Source organism: Porites lutea, chromosome 5 (genome assembly GCF_958299795.1).
Source record: "Porites lutea chromosome 5, jaPorLute2.1, whole genome shotgun sequence".
NCBI lineage: Eukaryota > Metazoa > Cnidaria > Anthozoa > Scleractinia > Poritidae > Porites > Porites lutea.
Window position 1 is genome coordinate 28,839,335 of NC_133205.1, and position 24,276 is coordinate 28,863,610.

Here is a 24,276-nt window from a genome sequence, read left to right on the forward strand (position 1 = left end):
AAGAAATTGTATTTAAACTCCACTATTAAAGGGTGTATTTTTGTGTTAAAACATTTCGACCAATCACAAGAGTTGCAAACGATGGCCAAGAAATGTTCACAATTTTACACGATCCGCACATACGATTTCTGTGTTACTTAGACTCAGACGAGATTTTGTTATAAGGAAGTTGGATAGAAAAAAGGGATTAATGTACATGCTGCTTTGCGAAGATTGCGTAAAATCTGATCTTTAAACCAATCAGAATCATAGTAGAGACAATAGTAAAGTTAGCACCTTTTTGCATTCCACTTTTGTGTTCACTGCGTTTTGGTCCTTTCCTTCTTATCTGGACCATTACTTAACTTGAACACAATTGTTATGCAAAATCAGTTTATTATTAACGAGTAAGCAAAGTGCATTATGGGCAATGTGAAAATGGTGAATTTATGAAAAAATGCGGCAAAAAGTTAATTACATGTCATCGGAGAAATCTCTCGGTGTCGACGCAGTAGGCACAGATTACGTACAGCAGCATCAACAAAACCTTTACAACCAATGAACAAAGTTCCAAGTAGTATTCTATTGTTTGGTTCCTTTGTTTCTTTTGTGATGACGGTACGAGCCGAAAGGCCTGCCGGGAAGAAAGGAGGTTAAGCCTGGTCCTGATTGAAGAAGTAACCATAAGCATAAGCATTAGCATGCATGAGCTTGTAAGGACGGTCTTGACATAAACTAAAAAAATATAGAAACCTTGCATTCTTCTTATGCTTATGGTTATGCTACGGCCGTCCTCTTCAGAGCATAAGCTTCTTGTATGCTCATGCTTATACAGTATACTTGCGTTGTGCTTACCATTATGTTGATGCTAGCTTGTGCCTGCGTCGCCATTACCAGTGATCAGGACCAGGCTTCGAACCTCCCTTTCGAAATTACCATTACTTAGTAAGACAATTTTTGATCATGATTGAAACTTTTTTTCAAAATTAAAACAGTCGTCACCGTAGAGTTTTTTTGAAACTGTGCAAAAAGAACCCATTCGAATCATGTACGGTGGCGCTCTCTGACCAATTTCTGACCAATCATACTTACTCACTATGCGTTATGTTATAGTTATGATTATGAGAGGAGTATGAAGTACGAGACAAAACATATAACATAACAAAGGATGTTTCCATGAAAGAAGGAGAGGGGAGCGGGGAATTAACGAATATACGGGGAACGGGAAAATGAAAAATGGGAACGAAACAGAGAATTGGAAATGAAGTGACTAATTCGATCCCGCTTTAGTAACATCCCATAACCAACATAAACAATTACACTGGCAAAGGAATCAAATCACGATATTAATAGGATCAATATATATTTTCGGCTGAAAACTTCCGACTTTGGAGTCGGTCGTTCAGCAAATAGCAATAGGCTCGAGAAATAGGCCCTATATTTTGAATCTAGATGTTTGCAACATTTCAAAGTTTAATCAAAATCCCAAAATTTAAGCAACACTTTAATGTTATTATGTTATCACCTGAAGACTAGGAGTTGTTGTACTTTCGCGGGTCGATAGTAAGCTTAGTTGTAAAATATTTAAGTTGTCTTTAAAATAGCTTGTTTATCAATTCATTGTAAAAGCAACTTGAAACAGAATATACTTCCTTCTCAACCTGGGCGTCTCTTTGTCAATAAAAGTGTTATTTACAGAGTATTAGTTTTCACTAAAGTCTACTTATGTAAAGTATTACGGCTTATTTTTTTAACTATGTAAAATATTATTAGTTTCAGTATTTCATCTTTTCGAACTCAATAAAACAGCGACCGGGCAATTAAAACAGAAACTTCCTTCTCGACTGGGATTTGTATTACTGAATTCGAAATAACAATATTGGGCAATAAAAGCATTAATTACTTAAAGCCAACACCCGTCTTAGAAAAAAAAATGTGGCCTTAAACACAAAGCGCCACCAGCTGATTAAGAGCCGGATGTCCGACGCTTCATTTAGTAAAAATAAAATATGAAATACCGTATTTATTCGATTAACCGCCCTGGGCGCTTATTAAATTTTTGGACCTTGAGAGTGGGCGCATATTCGAGGTGGGCGCTTATTCGAGGCTGGGCGCTTATTATATTTTCACCATTTTCAGCAATTAGTGTAGTATTTTTATTTTGCAACAAAACACGAAAAAGTAACAAAGCAAGGTTTCTGTAAAATACTCGGAAGAAGACTCCGTCTTCGGGGAAGTCTCCTATTAGTACTTATTCCATTTCAATTTCAATCTCATTATCGCTCAACTAGGTGGGGTGGAGGTGGGCGCTAATTGAGTTTGATTGGGAGGGGGAGGGGGTTGGGTGGGCGCTTATTCGAGGCTGGGCGCTTATTAACTTTTTCTGCCTTTAGGATGGGCGCTTATTCGAGGTGGGCGCTATTTTGAGGTTGGGCGCTTATTCGAATAAATAGGGTACTTTAAAGAACAGATCACTACAAAATAGAGCACCATTAGCCACCATTGTATCCAGGCGCGGATTGAGAAAATGTTTAGATAGACAGGGTCTATAAACTCTTAAGTCACCTAATAAAGAATTGGGTTGAGGGAAATAGATAAACTACTTTTGTTCCTTTCCGTCATGTAAATAAATAAATAAATAATTCCTTTGTTTACCTTCGCCAGATTTTACAGCACTTATGCTAGTGGGCCGAGTAAATAATTAGCTAAAACAAATCATTCAAATCAAACGTAACAGGGTTAAGAATCGCAACTGGCCGGAGTCAGACCAGCTGGCTATTTACAAGCGTGGTCGGGACTACCGAGAACAAATCCAGCTATCGGTCAGGGCGGGACATGCACTTGGCCACGCTGCCTTATAACTCAGTTACGAGTGTAATTGTAAAATGGTCTGACCCGTCACAAATTGTTGAATCAATCGAGCTGTAAGGCCCTCATGTTTACAAAAAAAAAAACCTAAATAAATGTGGAATCATAATTTCAATTTTTGTTTCTTTCCCTTGCCTTAAATTCTTTGTACAGTCAAGTTACTGTTAAAGCGAAGCACAAACGTTAACCTTTATCTCCGGTTGTAGGATAAATCCCTGAAGGATTTTTTCAATAGGCCAGACGATATGCTATTCGTACTATGCTCGGTCATTATTGATCAGCATTTCAGTAGATTCGATCTTCCTTCTGGGGACGATCTGTCTACTTAAACTTGGAAAACTGAACTTAATAAAATGAAGTACCGAGAATAATGGACACCGCTCCAACAATTTTAAGGGAAACTAAGTAGAAAAAAAGACTTTGAGTTCTTAGCAATTCATCTAATGGGAACTGTTTGATGTTCAAATTTTAAACTTTTTTGAATTTTTTTTTCCCTTCGGATGCTAGTTTTGAGTTAATTAGACTAACTGTAAAAAGGATTTCAATTAAATTTCCTCTACATTTTACAATGTCAGAAAACGATCGAAGAAAGATAAGCCGAAAAGTACTGAATGACTGGTTTATTCTTATATTTACAATCTATCAGTCTACAGCATATTTGTCTATGTTTATGAGTAACAAATTTACATCAAATGGGGTCCTTTCCAACCGATGACGATGATATCTCTCTCGAATACATACACAGCATATTACATAGCAGACATAGCAAACGCATCAAAAACTCGAAATTCAGAAATTTTGCTGCATGCCTGTTAAATAACCATGATTAATTTTACACGATTTCAGTCATACAGTTTACTAGTGATGACTGTTTTTCAGTTGCCTTGAACACGCAGTGTTCTAAAATAAGCGATTCTTGTGGCCTGCCTGAGTACTTGCGCCGGGTGAGTTTCATAACCATTTGTAATCTTGCTGTTCACACAGAAACCACGGTCAAAATTTTTTTCTGTCGTTCCGGTCCTGGGTTAACTGAATTTTTGTCACTGATTAGCTAATGTATCTTTTTCAATTTCCATTTAAAATGGAAAGCAAGAAGAAAACAGTTCTGACAGCGTTAAATTGGTATATTTCCGCATGAATATGTTTTATAAGAATTTCCGTTCCTCGACTCCTCGAAAAAGGGCGTCTTCTTTAAATGCGATCTGGACCAAGAGAGTCATTCACCACTCAAAACATGGCGTGGTTTTCCTTTTCCGTCGGTGAGTGCGAAGTTATTTCACCTTTTGAAAACTGACGTTTTGCCATTTTCAAACCCCGACAAGTGCCATTTCCTATCCCTATTTTTCACCTTTTGGTATGCGACTGAATAATAAGACTCGAGAAGATTGTGCTGCAATATGGTCTCATGTTTGGAATCGATCGCGTGCCAAATCGCACATTTCAATGAACCGACCGGCTCAAATACCTCTTACATTATAACTCCTATCAAGTGAAGTCAAAGTATGAGTCAGTCCATGCAGTTCACTTTGTTAAGGCAAAGACCTATGACTGATTAACCACAAAAGCCGTAATTAGACGACAACGGATATAGAGACATGTTTGAATAGACTACTTGAAGGTTTTTTGAAGGTTGGAAAATGGGAATAGGATTATAATAAACCTGCAATGGAGGTACATGAGTGTTAACTTCCCCACAGCAAGAAAAATGAGTACGCAGGTGACTAAAAATGGCCGATAAATTCTTTTCCTCCCAACGCAAATTGGTCTCAAAGTCCGGCGCCATTTGCTTCTTCCACTTCGTTCGCCGATTTTGAAACCATGTTTTAACTTGCGTGTCAGTGAGATTAAGGCCTTTAGCCAAATTGTTTCTCTCTGTGATTGTTAAATATTTCTTGTCATGAAACTTTTGCTCCAAAGACTTCAGCTGGTTGCTTGTAAAAGCGGTTCTTCTCCTTCGTATCTTGTTAATGTAAACATTACCACGGCGCAAGGATCCTGTTTCATTTTCTCCAGCATCGTCAAGACTTTCGTTTGATGAATTATCAGCTTCGTTTTCTTCTTCTGAGGTACAGGCTAAGTTGTCTTCTGAAAGCAAAAGCGTAAACGGTCCTGTAGATTTATCAGTCTGACAAAATGAGTAATCCCTTGAAGATACCTTAGATAGCTCATTATCTCTTGTTAGATAGTGAATAACGGCAAGGAAAGGAGTTAAAAAACACTAACCTTTTCCCGTCTTCTTTCCTGATATATCAGCTCTTTGTGAGGCTGAGAAATTTGATGAGTTTTCACTTTTTTGCCCAGCGCTTCCCAAAATTGAGTCAATACTAAACGACGCCATCCACTTAAATCAACTTCGTGCGAAAGAACAGAAGGAAGGTATGTCAAACATCGACTTGCGCCGCAGCCGAGGTAATAAAATCAACAACTATCCAGAGCTGCTAAACATTGTTCTACTAATATCCGGACACGATTAATCTCTTTGACAGCCTCTAAGTATTGTCTGATAACCTTCGTATGTTTCCACTTAAAGAAACAAAGCGCCGGTAAACGTTTGGAGGTAATCTTAAACAGAGACGCACACTTGGAGTGTGACAGGTAGCTAAATATATCATCAACTGCTTGGGTGGAAAAAGCTCAAGATTCTAAAGATGATAGTGCAGTCAGTATTCTCAGCAGTGAGCTGATGCCGGTGAGAATACACCAGACTTCCTGCTAGGAATGATGACGCTCACATTATTGTGAAATTGCGTCTACTAGATTTCTTTACATATTTAAGCGAGGTCATAAGTGCAGACGGTAAAAGAGTTTTATTGTGCTTTGGTGGAGCATTTGAATGTGTTGAGACTTCGTACTAATTCAAGAAATGTCAAGCTTATTAGACCTGACAATTGCCTAATTAGCGACATCCTGCGCAAAGCCACCAAATAAAAAGCCAAATAGCGATAAATTCTCTAAATATTAAACCTCCAAAAAGGGAGGAAGGAGGAGAAAACAAGGAGAGGGCACCTTGCATGATTTTACAAAACTTGTTGGCTAGTTGTTGCAAAGGAAAAGTAGAGTATTGCACGGAACTTTTAAATAAGGCAAGAATTGTATTTTGCTATGGAAAGATAACCTGAAATAATAATACTATATCAGTACTAGGCATATGAGCTTCAATGAAAACTGTACATGTCCGCAAAGGAAGACGGAAATAGCAGGGCGTCCACAGTTCCATCCGGTCCTAGTCTTTTAGGGGGAGGGGGAGGGGGAGGGGGAGAAGTCTCATATGAAAGAGACAAGGATACTAGTTGTCTCGTTTAGCGTAACGAAATTGCAGGTTTTGTTCTCTCTTCAAGGCTGAATCGAAAGCCAATACCTTGGGTATTCAGGGATTGCGCGAAATTACAAATTACTGTATGAACTGAAACCAATCGCCGTGGGGGCCAGCTGTGTCGGTATCTGATGGCAGCATCCTAAGCGCTTTCAAAATTATCGTAGGTATTTTTTGGTTGTGTGTTTTAGTACGGTCTTTCAGTGTAGCCGGGTCAAATATAGCCTCCGCCACGCCTAGTTCAGTAGTCCTTTACTGCGGGGTTTAGTTCTAAAAGTTCCGACTAGAATCCCAGTTCCCGGTTCAAAAGGGAGTCCTCCCCCTGGGATTTGCCAGGTGGTGGGGGAGTGGGTAGAGGGTAACACAAAGCGATCCAGTCCAGCTCCCTTGCAGTTCTTTTTCCATCCCCATCTTTTTTATGCTTTGTTTTTTCTGTCCCATTCTCTTGATCGCACGGTCCCCGCTACCGTAACGCATGTAACATCTTACTATTCCACCAGGTACATCCCAGGGCATCATAGTGCCGCAGCTGGAGCCGATTGCTATTTTTAAAAAAAATATATTTTAACTGGAAAGGGTTGACTCAAAGTTGCTGGAGGCTCCCAGTAATTGACTCTTGAGTGCCGTCAGAATATGGCCTTTTCTGATAGTAACATGATGGGGTCACCATGACCATCTCTCTCAAAAACTCAACATTTTAAGTCTATGGACGAAAGACTTTGGTGTTACCATTCAAATGAAACCTCGTCTGAGGCCCTTTGTAACGGTGACATTTACTTTCCACTTATTTACAAAAAGAAATTTATGATTTCTTTTGATTTATGATCTTTTGGAACTCTTGCAAACTAAAGCTTAAGCAGGTTAAAGGGTTAACTAAATAATCTGATAGATATAAAGACGGCGCCGTCATCCACTCCACACGAAGGGCGGCTACCACTGTTAAGATGACGAATGATGTGGCACCTTTTACAAAAGAAAATCCCCCCACGAAGAATTAATTTACGGATGATCTTAAAACTATTAAATGTCCAAAAAAACTGCCTTGCACACGTAGTCGATTGAACTTTCACATTTTTGTGGTCATTACAAGATCATTAGAGGTGCCTCCATGTATGAAATGACTAAAGTCTGGTTCTATGAAGATTTCAAATGATTTGAAAATTATCACAGCTTTACAGCGCTGATTTTTTTGCATGTTAACTGTGGAAAGGGGGATTATTATTATTATTATCGTATTATACAAATAACGTAAAGTAAAATATTTTTGTTTAAGATGGACTAGGGACTTTCTCAATTTTTTAATAAGACACAATAGCGGTTAAATGACCATTTTAAAAAGAAAAGAGTTTTATACGTACTTCAAAAGCTAACGCTCTTTGTCGAAATAAAGTTATTTTTCGTGCAATAGGGCGCCACAGTGAGGCCACCAAATGTATTACCTTTCTTACTAAGTAATCCATCATAAGAGTTATTATCCCTTAACTTCCTAATCAGTAACTTTATTGGATAAGCATTATAAGGCTGAAGGCTATAGTTTATGTGTGTTAATTATCTTTAAGTTGTCTTCTCTTTCAGTGAGTTCTTATCAATAGTTAGAGTTATTCAGCTAGTTCACAAAATTCATTTGCGCAAGGAAATTTTCCAAATCAATAGGGAAACGTGGTTTGTAATGTTATCTTATTGTGAGTAGTTTGTTTAATCTCGAGCATTTGTTTACAAACGTTTATTACCCTGTGGTAAGTGGTTTTCCTGATTTATTTAAAATATACTTATAGGACAGTAAACGGTATTTGGCTGCGGCTGAAACGAGTAGCGGGCGTTACACGCAAATCCGGTTTTATTGCAAAGCTGCTTCTTGGCTTGAACATTAGGAAGATATTAGATCGTGAAAATTGTCCCGTTTCATCCCACATTATTGAAAGCTCTTCAAGGGTCAGGAAAAAACGATTAAAAATAGAATTGAACTGAATGAGTAGAATAATTCAAATACCAAGTATAAAAAAATGTTCAGAGAGTGAATTGTTTGACATCCTTGTCTCCTATTGAACTCACGCGTCTCGTTGGCTTCAAAGGAACACTGAGGGATGTTCGTTAAACTAGATTAAACAGGGCGTTTTTAAGATTTCAATAATACTCACTCACAGTTAATGTGAAGGGAAATAAGCAAATGGCTCATAAGTAAATATAGCAGTAATTAGACTTATTATCGGATTTTCCGTTCCTGATGATCTTATTGCAGAAGTTAATAATAACAGACATTAAGCAACAAGTTGTAATTGATGAACAGCAATCAACTCCACCAACGACAATCAAACACACACAAAACTTTTGTGACAATTCTTGGAAGGGTTCCTCCCCTTGTTTCACTGTTTCTGACTCGGCGGGCATAACAAAATAGATAGTAGCCTGCGAGCAAGCTCTCCTCTTTGGGCGAGCGAAGCGAGTCTCGCGAGAACGCGCGAACAAGCGGCGAAGCCGCGAGGGGCAGAGTCTCGCGCGTTCTCGCGAGACTCGCTTTGCTCGCCCAAAAGGAGAGCTTGCTCGCAGGCCAAATAGATAGTGGTGGTCATCTAAATCTCCTTATAGGGTCATATGACCCTTGGACGCGCCCAATCCTACGCCTTACACACTAGCCTGGGTTCTGGGTTCAACCTCATAACAAACATGTAAAACCGTGATTGAACATAAGGGAAATATTTTAAATGAATAATAATTAACAATTATTTCTCGAGCACGAATGGGCTCTGAGTCAATAGCCCATGAGGCCGAAGGCCATGAGGGCGAGAGAAATAATTGTTTTTAGCGAAATTCAACAAGTTGGTCAAAAATATCGAGACTAAACAACTTTAGCTAACAAAACGCGATTCAGCCGCCATTGTTTTGGTTTTCAAAGCCGTTGCTTTTTGCTACTAGTAGGTATAACATATGGCTTAGTGGTAGCTCAACCAGTCAGAACGCAGCATTGATAATAGACCACTAGTTCGATTTTACTAACATATTTTACTTTATTCAATTCTATTTTAATTGTTTTTGTTTTGTTTTTATATCTGTATGTTTTTTTATTATCGTTTATGGAGGGAATCGAGAGAACAGACCCTGCGTCCAGCTCTCTAGAGCGCGGGTGGTCTTTCATGAGAACATCCACAAAAAAACGTGTAAATAGGGGTTTGGCTGAATACATTTTGGTATTTTGAATAGGTGTTACCCTGCCTAAAACACAGAGCTAAAGCAGCTTATGAAGGTTCTCAGTTACAGCTGTAGCAACGGCAGGGTCTGTTCATAGAAGTCCCGGGAATGAATTTTAAAAAAATACGTGTTGCCACTGGAAAACTGAAGTCTCGTAAATTTGTCGTTCAAAACACTGTTCCAGAGTTGGTGTGCCCGGTCTAGTGTCTCCCCTCTGACTTAATGACTTGAGGCACCCAATTTATATTGGTCTCATTCATGGATGACGGATATTCAAACCGCTGTTTACTTGAGGTGTTTAATCTGCCTTCTATTAATTTGTTCTATGTCACCGAAAAGAACTGTTTCTGATCTAAACAGATAATGGGGATAAGTAAGAGATGGTGCGAACATAGACATCTTTCAGGTAAGCACAGAAGCACTTCTTATCATTCTTGTCTGAGACAAACATCTTTCGGCGACATTAAGACTGAAACGCTGTCAGCTTGGCTACCACAGAAACTCACCCTTTCGCAGCTGCTTTCGTGTCCTATCAATCCAGTCTTTTATGGATAGACACAAATACTAAGCTTCTATAACAACGCAATGAGGTGGTATACAAACCAGCACCCTGTAAACACCCATGGCTTCAGCGAACCATAGATACCGGAGTTCCTTTCAGTCTAAATGTGACGTTCTTTTTAACACACAAATACTTGCAGTGAGGGTGCATCTATGACATTTAGAAGCAGATATGAAGGCGAAGAACTGTGTTCAGTAATGAACAGAAATCTGTGTTTGGTTCAAGTCTGGAGGAGTAGCAGACCATGTTTGCTGCAGTTTCGGTCAGTTCGTGCTTTCAGTTTAGCCTTCCTAAGAGAAAAAACCTGCGCGTAGAAGTCTCCCATTTCATTTGAATTTTTAGAGAGTCGCGTCAGTATTCAACCCGGCCGTTTGAAGGGCGAGCCAGCTTTCTAACAGGTGCTTAACGTTTAATACAGCTGACCCGATGCAAGCCCCAAGTCAGTCTCTCTCCAAGAAGTGCAGCTAGTGCCTAGCTAGTTCTCTCTCGTTGTGACTGCGTTCAGAAGGCTGGGTACCTATATATATAAAAAGGTTTTCTGAAGTGCAGCTGAGTCCTATATTATCTCTAATTATTCAGTTTTAAATATCAGAAAGTGCCCTATTAGTGAGCTTATCTGGCAACAGTTAATAAGGAATTCCCGGGAGATTAAAGGATATAGCAGGGCACATTTTTTATTTTCTAGTCCTAGACTTCCTTATTGTAAATTCCCATAGGCGTACGGGCCGGGGGGGGGGGGGGGGGGGGGCGAGGGGGGCTGCAGCCCCCCCCCCAAATTTTGGGCAACTCAGATTTTTTGGGTAGCAAGAGAAAATTTGGGCAAAGACTGTTTTTAAAGACGTCTCTATGTTTATTTAGTTATTTTGAAGACCTGAATATTAACCTGAAGTCGGCGTAATAATCCAGTTACATTCACACGAGACAGTAATCGCCTAACATGTGATGAGTAATTTACATATTTATTTTTTTGTTATTGTTGGGCATCGTACTGCACTGCACTAGCTGGAATGGGCTGTCCATTCGTGAATTGATTAGAATAAACTTTCGCATGACTTTCTAGAATCATCTCCACTCGAAGAACAGGGTGGGTCTGAAAACGAAGGAGTGGCTGACTAATTCTCAGTTTGAATTACGAGAAGAATCTTAATTCTTTTAAAAAATCTATCGAGTGGTTTAAAATTATCCGCTAATTTGTTAAAGTAAACCGAAATGTATACAAAACCGCTAACAAGAGCGCCGCGATACATACTAATCAAATCGTTCTTTCTAGCAATCGGGCAGAGCTATCTCCACGATCTTTCACACACGTTTTTAAAACTACTATGAGGTGAAATTGCATGTCAAAAGCGCTTTGTTTCTACAGATAACGGCCAAACCTCACGATTTTCCTTTTCTTACCGTATTTCTAACGGTGAAAACTTCATCCCAAACTATCTCGATAAAGCTCTTAAGGATTTTGCTTAAACTTTGCAAACATCGAGAAGACCGTATTGGCGAAAAAAGCTCCTGTGAACGATTTTTTAAGGTTGCCAGTGCCGAGAATTTTTAATTTTGCTGAAGTAAAATAGGTAGTGGCGTGATTTCGATGCTATGACAACTCTGATGTCATTGCAACCCTGATCAAGACAAATTTTCATTTACTGTGGTGGCAATTTTCCTAATGTTTGTTTATGGCGACGTAGTTTATGCTCAAACCTAGTATTGACCCAGAAAAACTGTATCGAGCCACCTTCATACGCCAGTACGGCCTATGTTGTTGCAATAGGGTCCTCGTTTCTTTTCGACTCTTTTGTAAAAATTTGGGGCACTTGCGATAATTTTTTGGGCAAATGGTCCACCGCCCCCCCTGGCAAAAAATTTCCCGTACAAGTATAGTTTTTTTAGTCTCCACCGTTCCCTAGTTAGAACTGCTTTCTTTTCAAATTGTTCTCCAAAAATTCCAACTAAAAAAACTTTCTACACAGACTATTCTCACGGGGGGTCCATAATTCTTCATACTCAGCCTCATTCATTAATTACTGAATATTTAGAAATTTTAAACTATTAAAATTCTCTTTTAAAAGGTAGATGCGTCAAGGCGACTTTTCGTAAAATGCTCCCAGTGTAGTTCCATAGTCGTAAGTGGTAATCAACCACTGCACTTTTCGTTTACAACTACTCAATATTCGAGTCATTTCTTTGGTCGCTTGCGCGGGAAGGTTTGACTCTTATTGAAACAGAAAATAAAAGCATTTCCGGGGGCGTTCATTGTAGTATTATGAATAGCTCAGATCAGGGGCACCCAACGTCAATTTTCGGAAAACATCTGTTCGGAAGACGATTTGAGGTCTTGAATTTTCGGAACATTTGTTTTAAAATTTCTTGCTTGCCCGCCTCTCCTAGGATTTTCGAACATCTAAAAATGGTATAATTGCCCATTTTTAACGGAATTTTACCCTAAAAAAAGTCACCTAGAATTTTCGAGAGCCTTTTTTCTGGCTGAAATTTTCGAAAAGGTAAGTTTTGATCCCTATAATTTTCGGATCACTAGACTTTCAGCTAGGAAATCCGAACAGGTGAAAAATTTTTAGGGGATAAAAATCTGTCTATATTTACCGTTAAATACTAAAGTACGTTCAACAATACTATGTTTAAGTGGTTTTGAACTATATTCTCGTTGGGTGCCCCTGATAGCTTATAATAATATGTTCCGAGAAACATCCAATATCGTCCGTTTGGCGAATAAACCTTTTTAATTGAAATTCCACCAACACGAACGTCATGACTTCAGGGCAAAATTTATTATCTTGTTTTAATCTTAAAAATATTTAGATTAATGTTTATTTGCCCGTGTAGAACACAAGTTAGTTTTTGGCCCATAGTTATAGCGCAGAGATCATACACGAAAAAAAAGAGGACGCGTGAAGAATACATTGATAAAATTGCTACAGAGAGTATCGTATTGTTCGTGGGTTTGTTACATGCATGGTGTCTCCTAGTAATGAATTGTTTCTCTGTGAAACATTAACCTGGAATTATGTCCTCTGAAATAAATAAATTGAACGCGATTAGTTTTTTTGCTCATATACTCGAAAGTGTCGCCAGGTGAAAAAAAAGACCGTAAAGACTACCAAAAACCTGATTGGAGTTAAAAGGAAAAAAATACTTCACAGTGTGGGGTTAATTGATAAGGGTATATTAAAACCGAAATGCTAAAAAAAAACTTGAGCCTGTCTTTGTTAATTTTTGCACCTCTATTATAAAATTGTCTCTTTTGCTCCAAGGCAACTGCAGTAATTGGAAACGTTCCCATATAAGCAGTCAAGGCTTTTCTTATGGAAATTGACCTAAATAAAGGTGCCAAAGAAAAAAGGCGCGTTTTTGCATATCACATGCAAAATTAATATGATTCATGAGATCATAGTCCATAGGATAACTCTAGTAGCAAGATGATTCTTAGCCAAATCATCTGAAAGCGATATCAGTCAAGACCTTCATTGCTTATTGACTTGGCGTTTCCCAACAAATGGAACCTGGAACGGTGGATACTGTTCTTCTGCCTTTCTATGTTATTATTTTCATATTAGGAGTTATTGGAAATTCCTTATTGATTACAGTAGTCAGAAAACGGCGTTGCATGCACACGACTGTTAATCTGCTTTTGGCTAACGTGGCCGTGTCGGATGTGATTTCTTTGCTTTTCTGTTTACCGGGCATCGTTCTCCGCTTCTTTGAACATCCAAGAGGAAGCCTAGGAAACTTTTTATGCAAGTTTGTTAGCATGCATCTCGTTGCCGGTGTAACTTTGTTGGTCTCTGGCCTGACCTTTACTCTCATTGCTTTTGAAAGGCATAATGCTCTCCTAAGACCTATGGATTTGCGCTTGAAATTGACAAAACGACGAGTTCCTATTGCGATTTGCTTTATCTGGGGAGTTTCAATCGTACTTGTCATGCCGTTATTTGTCAAGCAGGAGTATGCGGAAAACGTTCAAGATTGTTTTATAGCTTGGCCGAGTGGCAACGCTTCAAGAGTGTATTGGTGTTTTTTAGCATCAATAGTCAGTATTTCGCTGTGTATCATGTGCATCTGTTATTTAAAGATTGTAAGAGCTCTTTATTTGGAGAAAGTTCTTCCACCGAACGATCATAGCAGAGAACAAGACATCAAAGATAAACAAAAAATCACTAAGCTTTTAATAACTATCTCTGTTTTGTTTTTGATATGCTTTTTGCCTTTTATTACCGTCTCAGCCATCCAAATCTCAACCCAGAAGGTGTTTTATAAGTTGTCGTATTTACTTGTCTACGCCAGCTGCTCGGTGAACCCAGTTGTGTATGGATTTCAAAGTGCAAATTACAGATCTGGCTTAAAAGATCTCTGGAAAGGAATATCGTTTCAGGAGCGAGAAAGATCTCTTGAGTCTTGACTATATGACAGTTGCAAATTTTATAATTGCTTCCCGCTCTTGAATAATAATCGTTTTAACCCTTGGCACTATCAACGGCGACGAATAAATTGGGTTAAACTTTCGCCTTGAACACACCAATATCGTCCAAGGGCCAAATTAAAAATTTTAGCTCGCGCGCGGAGCTGTATATAGAAACGCTGGTAGTAATTCTTATTGGAATTGGGTACACGTGATTGCGTTGTAAAATATTCAAATTACGTACTGAAGGCTTGAAATTAGAGTGAGACTGGCATTGTTAAATACACAATCAGGCACGCCAGATGCAAAGTATTGATAAACCTGCTGAATTCAAAGTTTTTTATCATGTTCTTGAGTAACAAATTTTCTAGCAGGATGTTCAATTTAGTCAAGATCGCTTGTGTATCAAGAGTTATCTAGGTGACGTCCAAGTCGCACCTGCAGCTGTTGTACATGAATGAACTTTACTTTTTAGTAAAGCCAAAAAATGAGAAACAGTTCCACTCCTGCTGAAAGACACACAATACCCCCGAGCAATACCTTAGTCAGTTTGCACTTAAAACAAGTTTTAGAAGGGCTTTTCACTTCATAAGTATGCATATTCTTTGCTGCCGCAGTTCAATCATGTTTTCGAGAGGGGCCTATGGCGTAATAACTTATCCGTTCGGACATGCAATCATATTCTCCCATCTGAAGTTAGCAGATTTTTAATAAATATCGTTGCTATCTTATCAATCCTTGATTAAGAAATTAAAATTTTATGCTCGCTGAATTAGGACCAATGAATTAAAGGATAAATATTCGGCTAGTCGTTATTTTTTCTTTATTTTGAGTAGTTATTTTCATTAAAATGAGCTCACTTTGAATAGAGCTCAGAATAGAGCTCACTTTGCCGAAGAGAGTTTGAACTAATAATATTTTCACATTCAAACCCGGTTTTCAAGTATCGTATGACTCAAATAAGCGCTCATTAAATTTCCACATCTCAAATGCGGCGCTTATTCGAGAAGAGCGCTTAATTGAGTAAACACGGTAGTGTAAAACACTTTCTCACAAGACAGCTTGACAGTAAGCCAAAGATCTATTTCGTAAAATGTTACTATAATTATGGCTCGATCTGTGTTCTTTGGTTGAATGCCGATTTGAGGGACTCAAGTGGTGTCTTGATCTAAGTAAAAAATGAGTTGATGTTAAAATCTTACACAGGCCTCATGTAAGGTAATCCAAGACAGTCTTGGAATATGGATTTCACGCTGTGGATGTCGGATTCAAAGCACTGGATTCCGTAGCCCGCGTACAGTCGTCTTCAATTTCCTTTGTGCAACAACAGGGAACGACGACGACGACGGCAGTGAAAGCGTCGCTAAAAAAATGAATTTGCGTTCTTTCAAACTTAATCGCGTCTATTTGGACCCGCTCAATATGTCAAATGCAGGCGACTTTTCCTGGAGTTGAATTCTTAAGAATTCTATTCGAGTTCAAAATTAAAGAGGTAGGAAAATTCGTCGTCGTATGTCCACGTTCTACATAAAACGTCAAATTACGAGGTTACACCTCGTAGTCGTGTAGTAAGCCTCGATTACTAGCCCCTGTTCGGGAAAATGGGCCCGCACTCATCCCCCCGAAAGAGCGGCCGTCTCTCTTCGGGGAGGATCAAAGACCGGACCCAGGAGACGGCGGAAATCGAGCCTATCGTGCAGTGGACATCAAAGAAATGTACTAAAAAGTGTGAGGCACGTGCAGAGCGGTTGTTTTGATCATTAAACCTACTGCTTTTTGTTGAAGTTGTCGTCGTCGTCGACGTCCTTGTAGTTGCTTCAGTTACATTTAATAACGGATCAACAGCATCTCCTTCTGAAAGAAGCCAACAAAATCTTGCTGAGAAGCATGACAAGCTCTCCACCTGATGGTATTATAAGCTCCCTAAGATTAATGGTAGACGTATGCACCGCGCAGGCTATGGATTCCAGATTCCAGATATTGGATTCCGGATTCTTTTTCAGTAGAACTTAGATTCCAGATTCCAATCGTTAGTCGTATTCTGGATCCTTGAAGCTGAATTCCGGATTCCAAAGCCAAGGATTCCAGATTCCACAAGCAAAAATTCACCGCATTCCGGAATCCGGATTGCCAGGTAAGAAAGGGCTGTGTACACTTCATACATGTACCATTAACTGATTTTACCTCTCGTCGTATTCTCCGCCACCAATGTCGCTTTCAACACTGATCGTCCATTTACACTGCATTTATACGAGAAATTCATTTCTTAGAAATCGGTCTAGGGATCTCTAGGTATTTTGATATAAATTACTACCATACTGAACGAACACAAATTTCAAGTTATAAATCTCAGTCTTCGGAAATGCCATGAGGTTTTCGTGTTTACATAATGAATGACTTAAATGTATTTTTAAATCGTGACGAACTGTACGGTAAACATTTGCGTTCTAATGCTAAATGGTCTCAGCTATAAAAAGCTACGCAGGACATTAACTATTTCCGTTTATAACCTCGTACTATGTTGTAAAATTTCATCATGGCTGTTTATACGTTCACACGCAGTTAATTCTTAAAGAATCTGATTTTTTGGCATTTTCCTGTTTAATTATCCCCGTCGTGGCTTCAATCAATGCGTCGGTTTTTCAAAGTAATAAAGGTAATATTATAGCGTTCGTTGACAGGCGTAAAAATTAACCATCTGTCACTGCAATTCTTCGCACTGTAATCCCAAGTTCTCGAACCCTCGTTTCTGGAAACTACAGATCATTCGAACCGGGCCATAACTGAACTTCCCTTTCCTTCTCAAACACTGTTATTTTAATCCGATTTTTCAAACCTCCTGATAGTTCACACTACTGTATACTGATTCAGTTTCTTTCCCTCCCGAAAGTTCGAATGATCGGGATTCCAATTTACAAGAACCCTCAACTTAATTCATTGACCACGTACTGCTGTGTAAATTCGTCATATTACGGTGTTGAGGCCCACTCGTATTTTTTCACATGGTTCACCCTCAACAAATTCATCTCTCCCTACAGGACACAACAACAAGAAAATAAAAATTCAAATTAGGACCGCATGCATTACATGGTAGTAAGCAATATCCCCGGCCATCGCCAGTGGTGTAGTTGCAGATTCTATACTAGGAGAAAGCTACATTTAGCCAGAAGAGGATAGCTTGAAAGACACAAACCTGCTCTGAAAGCGTCCGCGACCAGTTTATTTGGCTCACTGTCCCGCTCAGGATCTGTTGTTTTATCTAGTCTTGGGAGTGACTGCCCCAATATCGCGTTTATTGAAAACGATTCCATGTATCTGTGATTTGGACAACAATCGAACGAGTTTATATTCAACAAACAAACAAAACAAAACAAAACAAAAATCAAAAACGTTAGGAACGTTTGATTGAGCATTTTTGAGAATATCGGTTATTCCTTCTTTTCTTCAAATTTGATTTCCCGATTTTTCTGTAATAGTAAATAACGCCAGGCCTCGGGTGTGGACCGAACTGGGTAATATGAATACTAGCAAGTCTTCTCGGGTCCATTCAGTATACCTGTTACTATTTTGAAAATTATTAAGTAGCATATATCTGAGCATCTAGCTTTTTTAATATATAATTCCTTTACAAGTGGCAATTTTCCTTATAAATTGAAATTAACACGGGTTACCCCTGTCTTCAGGAAAGGCTCTAGATTTCACAAGGAAAATTATATACCAATTTTCGTTCTCTCCAACTTAAGCAAACTGTTTGAAAAAAGCCATGTTTTAACGTCTCTATAGTTATCTGGAAGAATTATAAATACTTTGCCCACTTCAGTTTGGTTTCAGGGACAAGGGTCGCTCACGCATCACTTATTTCTATCACGGAATCTTTTCACCAGTCCATTGATAATAGTGAATTTGAAAGTGACGTGTTTATAGATTTGAAAAAAGGTTTTGACTCTGTTAACCATGCACTGATTCTATTAACTAAGCTCCACTATTATAGAGTACATGAATGGTTTAAATCTTATTCATCCCAAAGAGAGCAGTTTGTATGTGTTGAATGGTCAAAACTCCTCCTTACCTGAGTGACCTGTGGTGTTCCACAAGGATCAGTTCTTCGACTACTTTAATTTATTTTTATTATATGTAAAAAATTTGCCTAATACTGTTAGCTTACTGACATTTTATTCTTGTTAGTTTGATGATAATTCTAACCTTTATTTTTCTAGTAAAAACCTAAGTAACCTTGAAAAAACACAAGTAAATCAGGAACTTAACTATAGTCTGTTGCTGAATGGATCATGAAGTACTACTCTATTAGGACTTGTAGTAACTCTAAAACTAATTTTATTCTTTTTCACTCCAATAAACGTAAGACTAATCAGTCTCTTTGCATTAAAATTGAGGATGTAAGCCATGATATTTCCACGATAAGTTGGAATCAAATGTTATGCTTAAGAAGTACTTAGAACAGTCAACTTATTTAATAGGTATACCTATTAAATTTAATAGGTATATGTAATATGTAATAATATTTTAATTTAATATGTATTATTTAATAGGTATACCTATTAAATAAGTTGATTGTTCTAAGTCTTCATTCAGCATAACATTTGATTCCAACTTATCGTGGAAATATCATGGCTTTCGAGGAGATGGCAAACCTCTTGTCTGGAGTACCCGGAGAAAAACCTCTCGGAGCAACCCACATATGGCGTCAAAGCCGGGACTTGAACCCGGGCCACATTGATGGGAGGTGAGTGCTCCACTGCGCCACCCTTGCTCCCTAACTGTACTGACATCAGAAATCAGAGCTGTCTGAACTATCCACGAAACTGCATCGGTTCAGGGTAGCGCTTATGCACGCTTACGTCAGACGAGCACATTTCACCACCACCAAGTCTAGTTTTTAAGTTGTAATGTAACATTTTGCGTAAATGAATTCCCAAGCCAACAGAGTTGAAAAGAATACCACGCACAAAGAGTGCAAAGGCAAAGAATTTTGTTTACAAGCGAGGCCTGGTGGTGAAATTTGTTCGTCTGGCGTAATTATGTATAAGAGCCAGTACTTTTTTGGTTGCTCTTTGGGTGATCAATGGAGTTTTGTAAAGTTCTCTCACCCTTTTGCCTTGCAAAAAATAATTTCATTTGCATACCGTCTTCCTTCTGTGACAAGCTTTGTCTAGCTTACCTCTTCCTGTGGTTTTAAGAGACCTTACTGCTGAAGCCCCGAAATTAAAATCGATCTGCCCAATCCCACTCCTTAGTGTAAAGTTGGTGTATCTAAAGCGGTCAATATAAATGAATAGTACATTGACTGGTCCTCGATTTATGAAAGCTACAGCGCGAACTTAATTTTTCAAATATGGCTTGATGCTTAAACGTACTGACCACTGTCAACTATTAGAGATTGCTTTACTCTGAACTGAGTATCCAATCAAAGGTAACAATAGCTTTCCTCGACTCCGGATTGGATAATCTGATCTTAAGAATGCAAATCATTAAGAATGTTAAAGCACAGAGCACGATAAAGATACTGTTTCATTGATGCCTATTTTTAAGAGACCTTTACAAGTTACTGTGGCGTTTTCCAGCGAAAATCAGAGAAAGCTTTTAAGCACACGCATTTCCTCACCGAACAACGCATCCGCCGGAAAGTGGTGATCAAGAAGTCTCTATAGAAAATGTTATTGGGGCATACTTCTTACTCAAAGTATACATTACTTTTGCGATAATAATTCAATGTCCTTTTTTCGGCTGAATGTGCATTTAAAATTTTGTAACCAAAGTTTAATTTTAAGTTATGTTGTGTGTGCACGTACTATACACCGCCATAACTGATTTTACCTTCTTTCACTTTTTTCGTTATACTCCGCCACGAATGTCGGTTTCAATACTGATCGTCCATTTACACTGTATTTACAAGATAAACATTTCTTGCAATCAGCCTAGTTATTTTGATATAAATTTAATACAACCATACAGTACTGAATGACCACAAGTTTCAGGTTATAAATCCCAGTCTTCGGAAGTGCCATAAGGTTTATGTGTTTATATAATAAATGACTTTAATGAAAGGTAAACATTTAAGTTCTAAAGCTAAATGGTCTCGGCTATAAAAAGCTACGCAGAACATTAACTATTTCTGTTTATAAACTCGTACTATGAACTTCGATTGAGTGCGAATGAACTTGTTTGTCAGTCACACAATTTGTTGTTACATTCCATCATGCATATGGCTGTTTATATCCGAGAGCAGAGAGCAGAGAGCTTAAAGAATCTGATTAGCTTCTTGGCATTTTCCTGTTTTATTATTCCGTCGTGGCTTCAATCAATGCGTCGATTTTTCAAAGTAATAAATTTAATGTCATAGCGTTCGTTGATAGGGGTAAAAATTAACTATTTGTCACTGCAATTCTCCACACTGTAATCCCGAGTTCTCGAACCCTAGGTTTCTCGAGACTACCGATCACTCGAACCGGGCGATAACGGAACTTCCTTTCCCTTGTCAAACACTGTTATTTTAACCTCCTGATAGTTCGCACTAGTGACTACTGTATACTGATTCAGTCAGTCTCCCTTCTTCCCGAAAGTTCTAATGATCGGGATTCCACTGTACATTAAGACCCTCAACTTAAGTCACCACGTACTGCTATGCAAATTCCTCATATTACGGTGTTGGGGCCCACTCGTGTTTTTTGACATGGCTCAACCACACACTTCTAACGATGACTGGCACAGAGTAGGAAGTGACCATATTATTGATTAACCATATGATAACCAAACCGAGTTGTAAATAGTTGCAAGAACATGTTGCCGTAGACATAGTTAAAGATTTGTATAGGTAGTTGATGTAAAGGACCCAGACCCAGACCCAGACCCAGACCCATGTTAAGAAAAACCTGCCTGCATATGACTATAAACTACTGAGTGTCTCCCCTCCAATCTTTAGCTGGCCTAAAGTCCGGTGCCACCTGTTTTTTCCACTTTGTTCGCCGATCCTGGAACTACGTTTTAATTTGAGTGTCTGTGCTATCGCACTTTGAAGTAATCACCGCACTTTGTAATACCTGTCGCACTTTGTAATAAAACGTATCGCATCAACAACAATAACAATAATTTTAATAATAACATTTCAGTGAACAGTTTTCAGCACCAATTTCTCAAGCTGGGGCGGAGGAAAGTAGTACTAGTAGCATGGGAACCGAAAAAACCCGGTTTCATTACCTGCGATCATATGACCAGAGATTTAACTAGATTTTAATACTAATATTTCATAGAACCAAAAAACACAAACATCGAGAACAACACAGTGCCACAATCATTATCATAATCGTACAATCATTATCATCATCATCATCATCATTATCATCATCGTCATCATCGTTATCATCGTCATCATCGTTATTAAAACTGTTATTATCTGACTATTGCATATCATTGGCCCACGTCATTGTGCCACAATGACCGCTAATTTTGTGAAAATTTCGAATGCCCCAGAACCGACACGAAACAAAATAGATTCATAATGATCAGAAAATGCGCCGTATGCTAAATGTGGCCCATCTGAAATAACAAAACTAAAAAAATGCAAACACGAAAAGCAAATCTTAAGTATGATGATACTAATTATAACAAATGATTGCATTCTCGAACGTTCATGCTCAACTTCCATCCTCGATGTAAGTTGTAACAAGGCATTTTGCGCCTTTTAATATGACACTTTTTTTAGGGCTGACATTTCCCGTTATACCCTGAGTATTAACTTTACACAGTTTTTTACAAACTTGACCTCTGCGGGTAGGCCACGAAAAGGTTCAAGATCCTTCTTTAACAATGAATGGCGTTATTGTTTAAGATAATTAATGTGTTTACCAAGAGATCGTTTACCAACCTCTTCATTTTTTCAGACACCTACCGTTTGAGTATTCTTCGCTTTGATTGAAAAATTACGGAATTGGATTTGTGAATAGATTCAACATGACTTCATGATGACATCAAAATACGTCATTGTGTCAATCACGGTTTATGCCTAGGTGCTGGAAATAAATAGTAAATTACTCTGTGTTATGGTGGCCGTTTAAAAAGTGGCATTTATATAAATAGTCATCAACACAAATTATCCTCAATAGTAATAACAATAAACAATTATCATTGTTATTGTTATTAATGTTGTTGGTGATGTCGATGATGATACTTATTATTGGGTTTACTCGTACTCCTACCATCCATTTCAAGTTTATTACAAAGTGCGACTAATTCTATTACAGAGTGCGATAGGTATTACAAAGTATGACTGAACAGTGTCTGTAAGATTAAGGTTTTAATAGCCAAGTTGTTTCTCTGGTTAAAGGAGCTGTGTCACGAAATACAGCCAAATTAGGAAATTACAAAATGCCCGTTAAATTAACCGCTTAAACTTTACAGGAAGGTTAAAATAACATAACAGAAACGACAGATGCCACGGATGAGCAAAACTGAAGAAGATCGACTTGAACTAAGGGTTTTGAAAAATGTTCAGCCCAACAGTTTTTCAAAGTTGATCCCTGCTGCTTGCAACTTCAAAAATAATGCTCAGGAGACATATTCGTTTGTCTCAGATCTCTAATGTTGTCATTTACATGTAATTTCTTTGCTTACCTTAAGTTCCATAGCGATTGAGGGCGAGTAATTGGCAAAATTAAACAAAATGATCTGGACTGCGGTGACACAGCCCCTTTAATGATTAAATACTTCTTGTCGTGGAACATTTGTTCCAAGGATTTTAAGTGGCTGCAAGTAAAAGCATTTCTTCGCCTTCGTGCTTTGTTTGCTTCTCCTTCACTATCTTATCCCTCAACAAATTCATCTCTCGCTACACAACACAACAAGAAAATTACAACCGCTTTACATGGTCGTAGGGAGTCCCCATCACCAGACTTTTTGGTGTCGCAGATTCTGTACTAGGAGAAAGCTACATTTTAGCCAGAAGAGGATAGCTTGAAAGACAGCAAACCTGCCCTGAAAGCGTCTGCGACCAGTTTATTTGGCTCACTGTCCCGCTCAGGATCTGTTGTTTTATCTAGTCTTGGGAGCGACTGCCCCAATATCGCGTTTATTGTAAACGATGCCATGTATCTGTCATGATTTGGACAACAATCGAACGAGTTTACATTCAGTAACAAACAAACCAAACAAAAATCAAAAACGCTTATGGAGCGTTTGCTTGATCATTGTTGAGAATATGGGTTATTCCTTCTTCTCTTCAAATTTGATTTCCAGATTTTTCTGTAAATTGTAAATAACCCCAGGCCTCGGGTGTGGACTGAACTGGGATAATTGAGGAGCCCTCCTGGGATAATTGAATTGGCGGAAGTCAAGATTGTGATGATGATTTTTTTAGGTCACGCGATCATGTTCCACAATACAATCCGAGTTAGCTATTCGCCATATTGATATAAAACACGCTACTTTCCCGCCGGGTAGATCATTAGTAATTGCGAGGTTTGTTCAAGTGACATTTGCTCTACGTCTCCTGCACTGATTCTTTGAGCGACTGTTCCAGGGCTTGGTTGTTCGGAAGACAGTCATTTTAACGTTAATTCATAATTTACAACAACTTAATTTCCTAAAAGTAGAAGGGAAGAAGGATGTGAAAATAGTGTCAACAGAGAATAACTTAATCCTCGTATAAAGCTGCCCCCCCCCCCCCCCCCCACCCACCTAGCTAGCTGATACAAAAACAACAAGTGCGTAAATACCGTACCAAGCACTTTCCATTTGGTATTTTGTTTGTTATCAGATACATACTGAAACATTTATCATTTTGTCTGCCTTTTTATTTCAAATCTTTCCAAAATGCTAACATTTGCCGCTACACACCGCGAAATGACAAAGAAGTCGAAGAATCAGCTTCAATTAGTAAAAACGATTGTTCAAAGGGTAAGGATATGAGGTACTCCAGGAACTACAAGAAATCCTAATTTTTTGTTC

The 24,276-nt window shown here is 38.5% G+C and overlaps 3 protein-coding genes across 3 annotated transcripts; 1 reads left to right on the forward strand and 2 right to left on the reverse strand.

Moving 5' to 3' along the window:
- Positions 1-3,452: 3,452 nt before the first annotated feature.
- On the reverse strand, positions 3,453-5,185 carry LOC140938758 (homeobox protein ceh-30-like). The gene is made up of 2 exons (XM_073388286.1): positions 5,071-5,185; positions 3,453-4,932 (listed from the first exon to the last, which is right to left on the reverse strand). Exons 1-2 carry the CDS (start codon positions 5,183-5,185, stop codon positions 4,400-4,402), a joined length of 648 nt encoding a protein of 215 aa, XP_073244387.1. The 3' UTR covers positions 3,453-4,399.
- An 8,104-nt stretch (positions 5,186-13,289) lies between these two features.
- Positions 13,290-14,583, forward strand: LOC140938757 (QRFP-like peptide receptor). Its single transcript, XM_073388285.1, has one exon. It carries the CDS (start codon positions 13,414-13,416, stop codon positions 14,314-14,316), a length of 903 nt encoding a protein of 300 aa, XP_073244386.1. The 5' UTR covers positions 13,290-13,413; the 3' UTR covers positions 14,317-14,583.
- Positions 14,584-21,227: 6,644 nt separating this feature from the next.
- LOC140938188 (homeobox protein ceh-30-like) lies at positions 21,228-23,417 on the reverse strand. Its single transcript, XM_073387707.1, is given in 3 exon segments — positions 21,228-21,344; positions 23,001-23,131; positions 23,300-23,417. Coding segments are annotated over 3 exon segments (366 nt in total).
- Positions 23,418-24,276: the final 859 nt, after the last annotated feature.

What these genes read in the sequence shown, in the direction of transcription:
- LOC140938757 (XM_073388285.1), top strand. Translation starts at nt 13,414, where the DNA reads ATGGAACCTGGAACGGTGGATACTGTTCTTCTGCCTTTCTATGTTATT.
- LOC140938758 (XM_073388286.1), bottom strand. Translation starts at nt 5,185, where the DNA reads ATGGCGTCGTTTAGTATTGACTCAATTTTGGGAAGCGCTGGGCAAAAA. An exon ending in AGGAAAGAAGACGGGAAAAG is followed by an intron (nt 4,933 to 5,070) that starts GTTAGTGTTTTT and finishes TTTTGCTTTCAG; the next exon opens with AAGACAACTTAGCCTGTACC.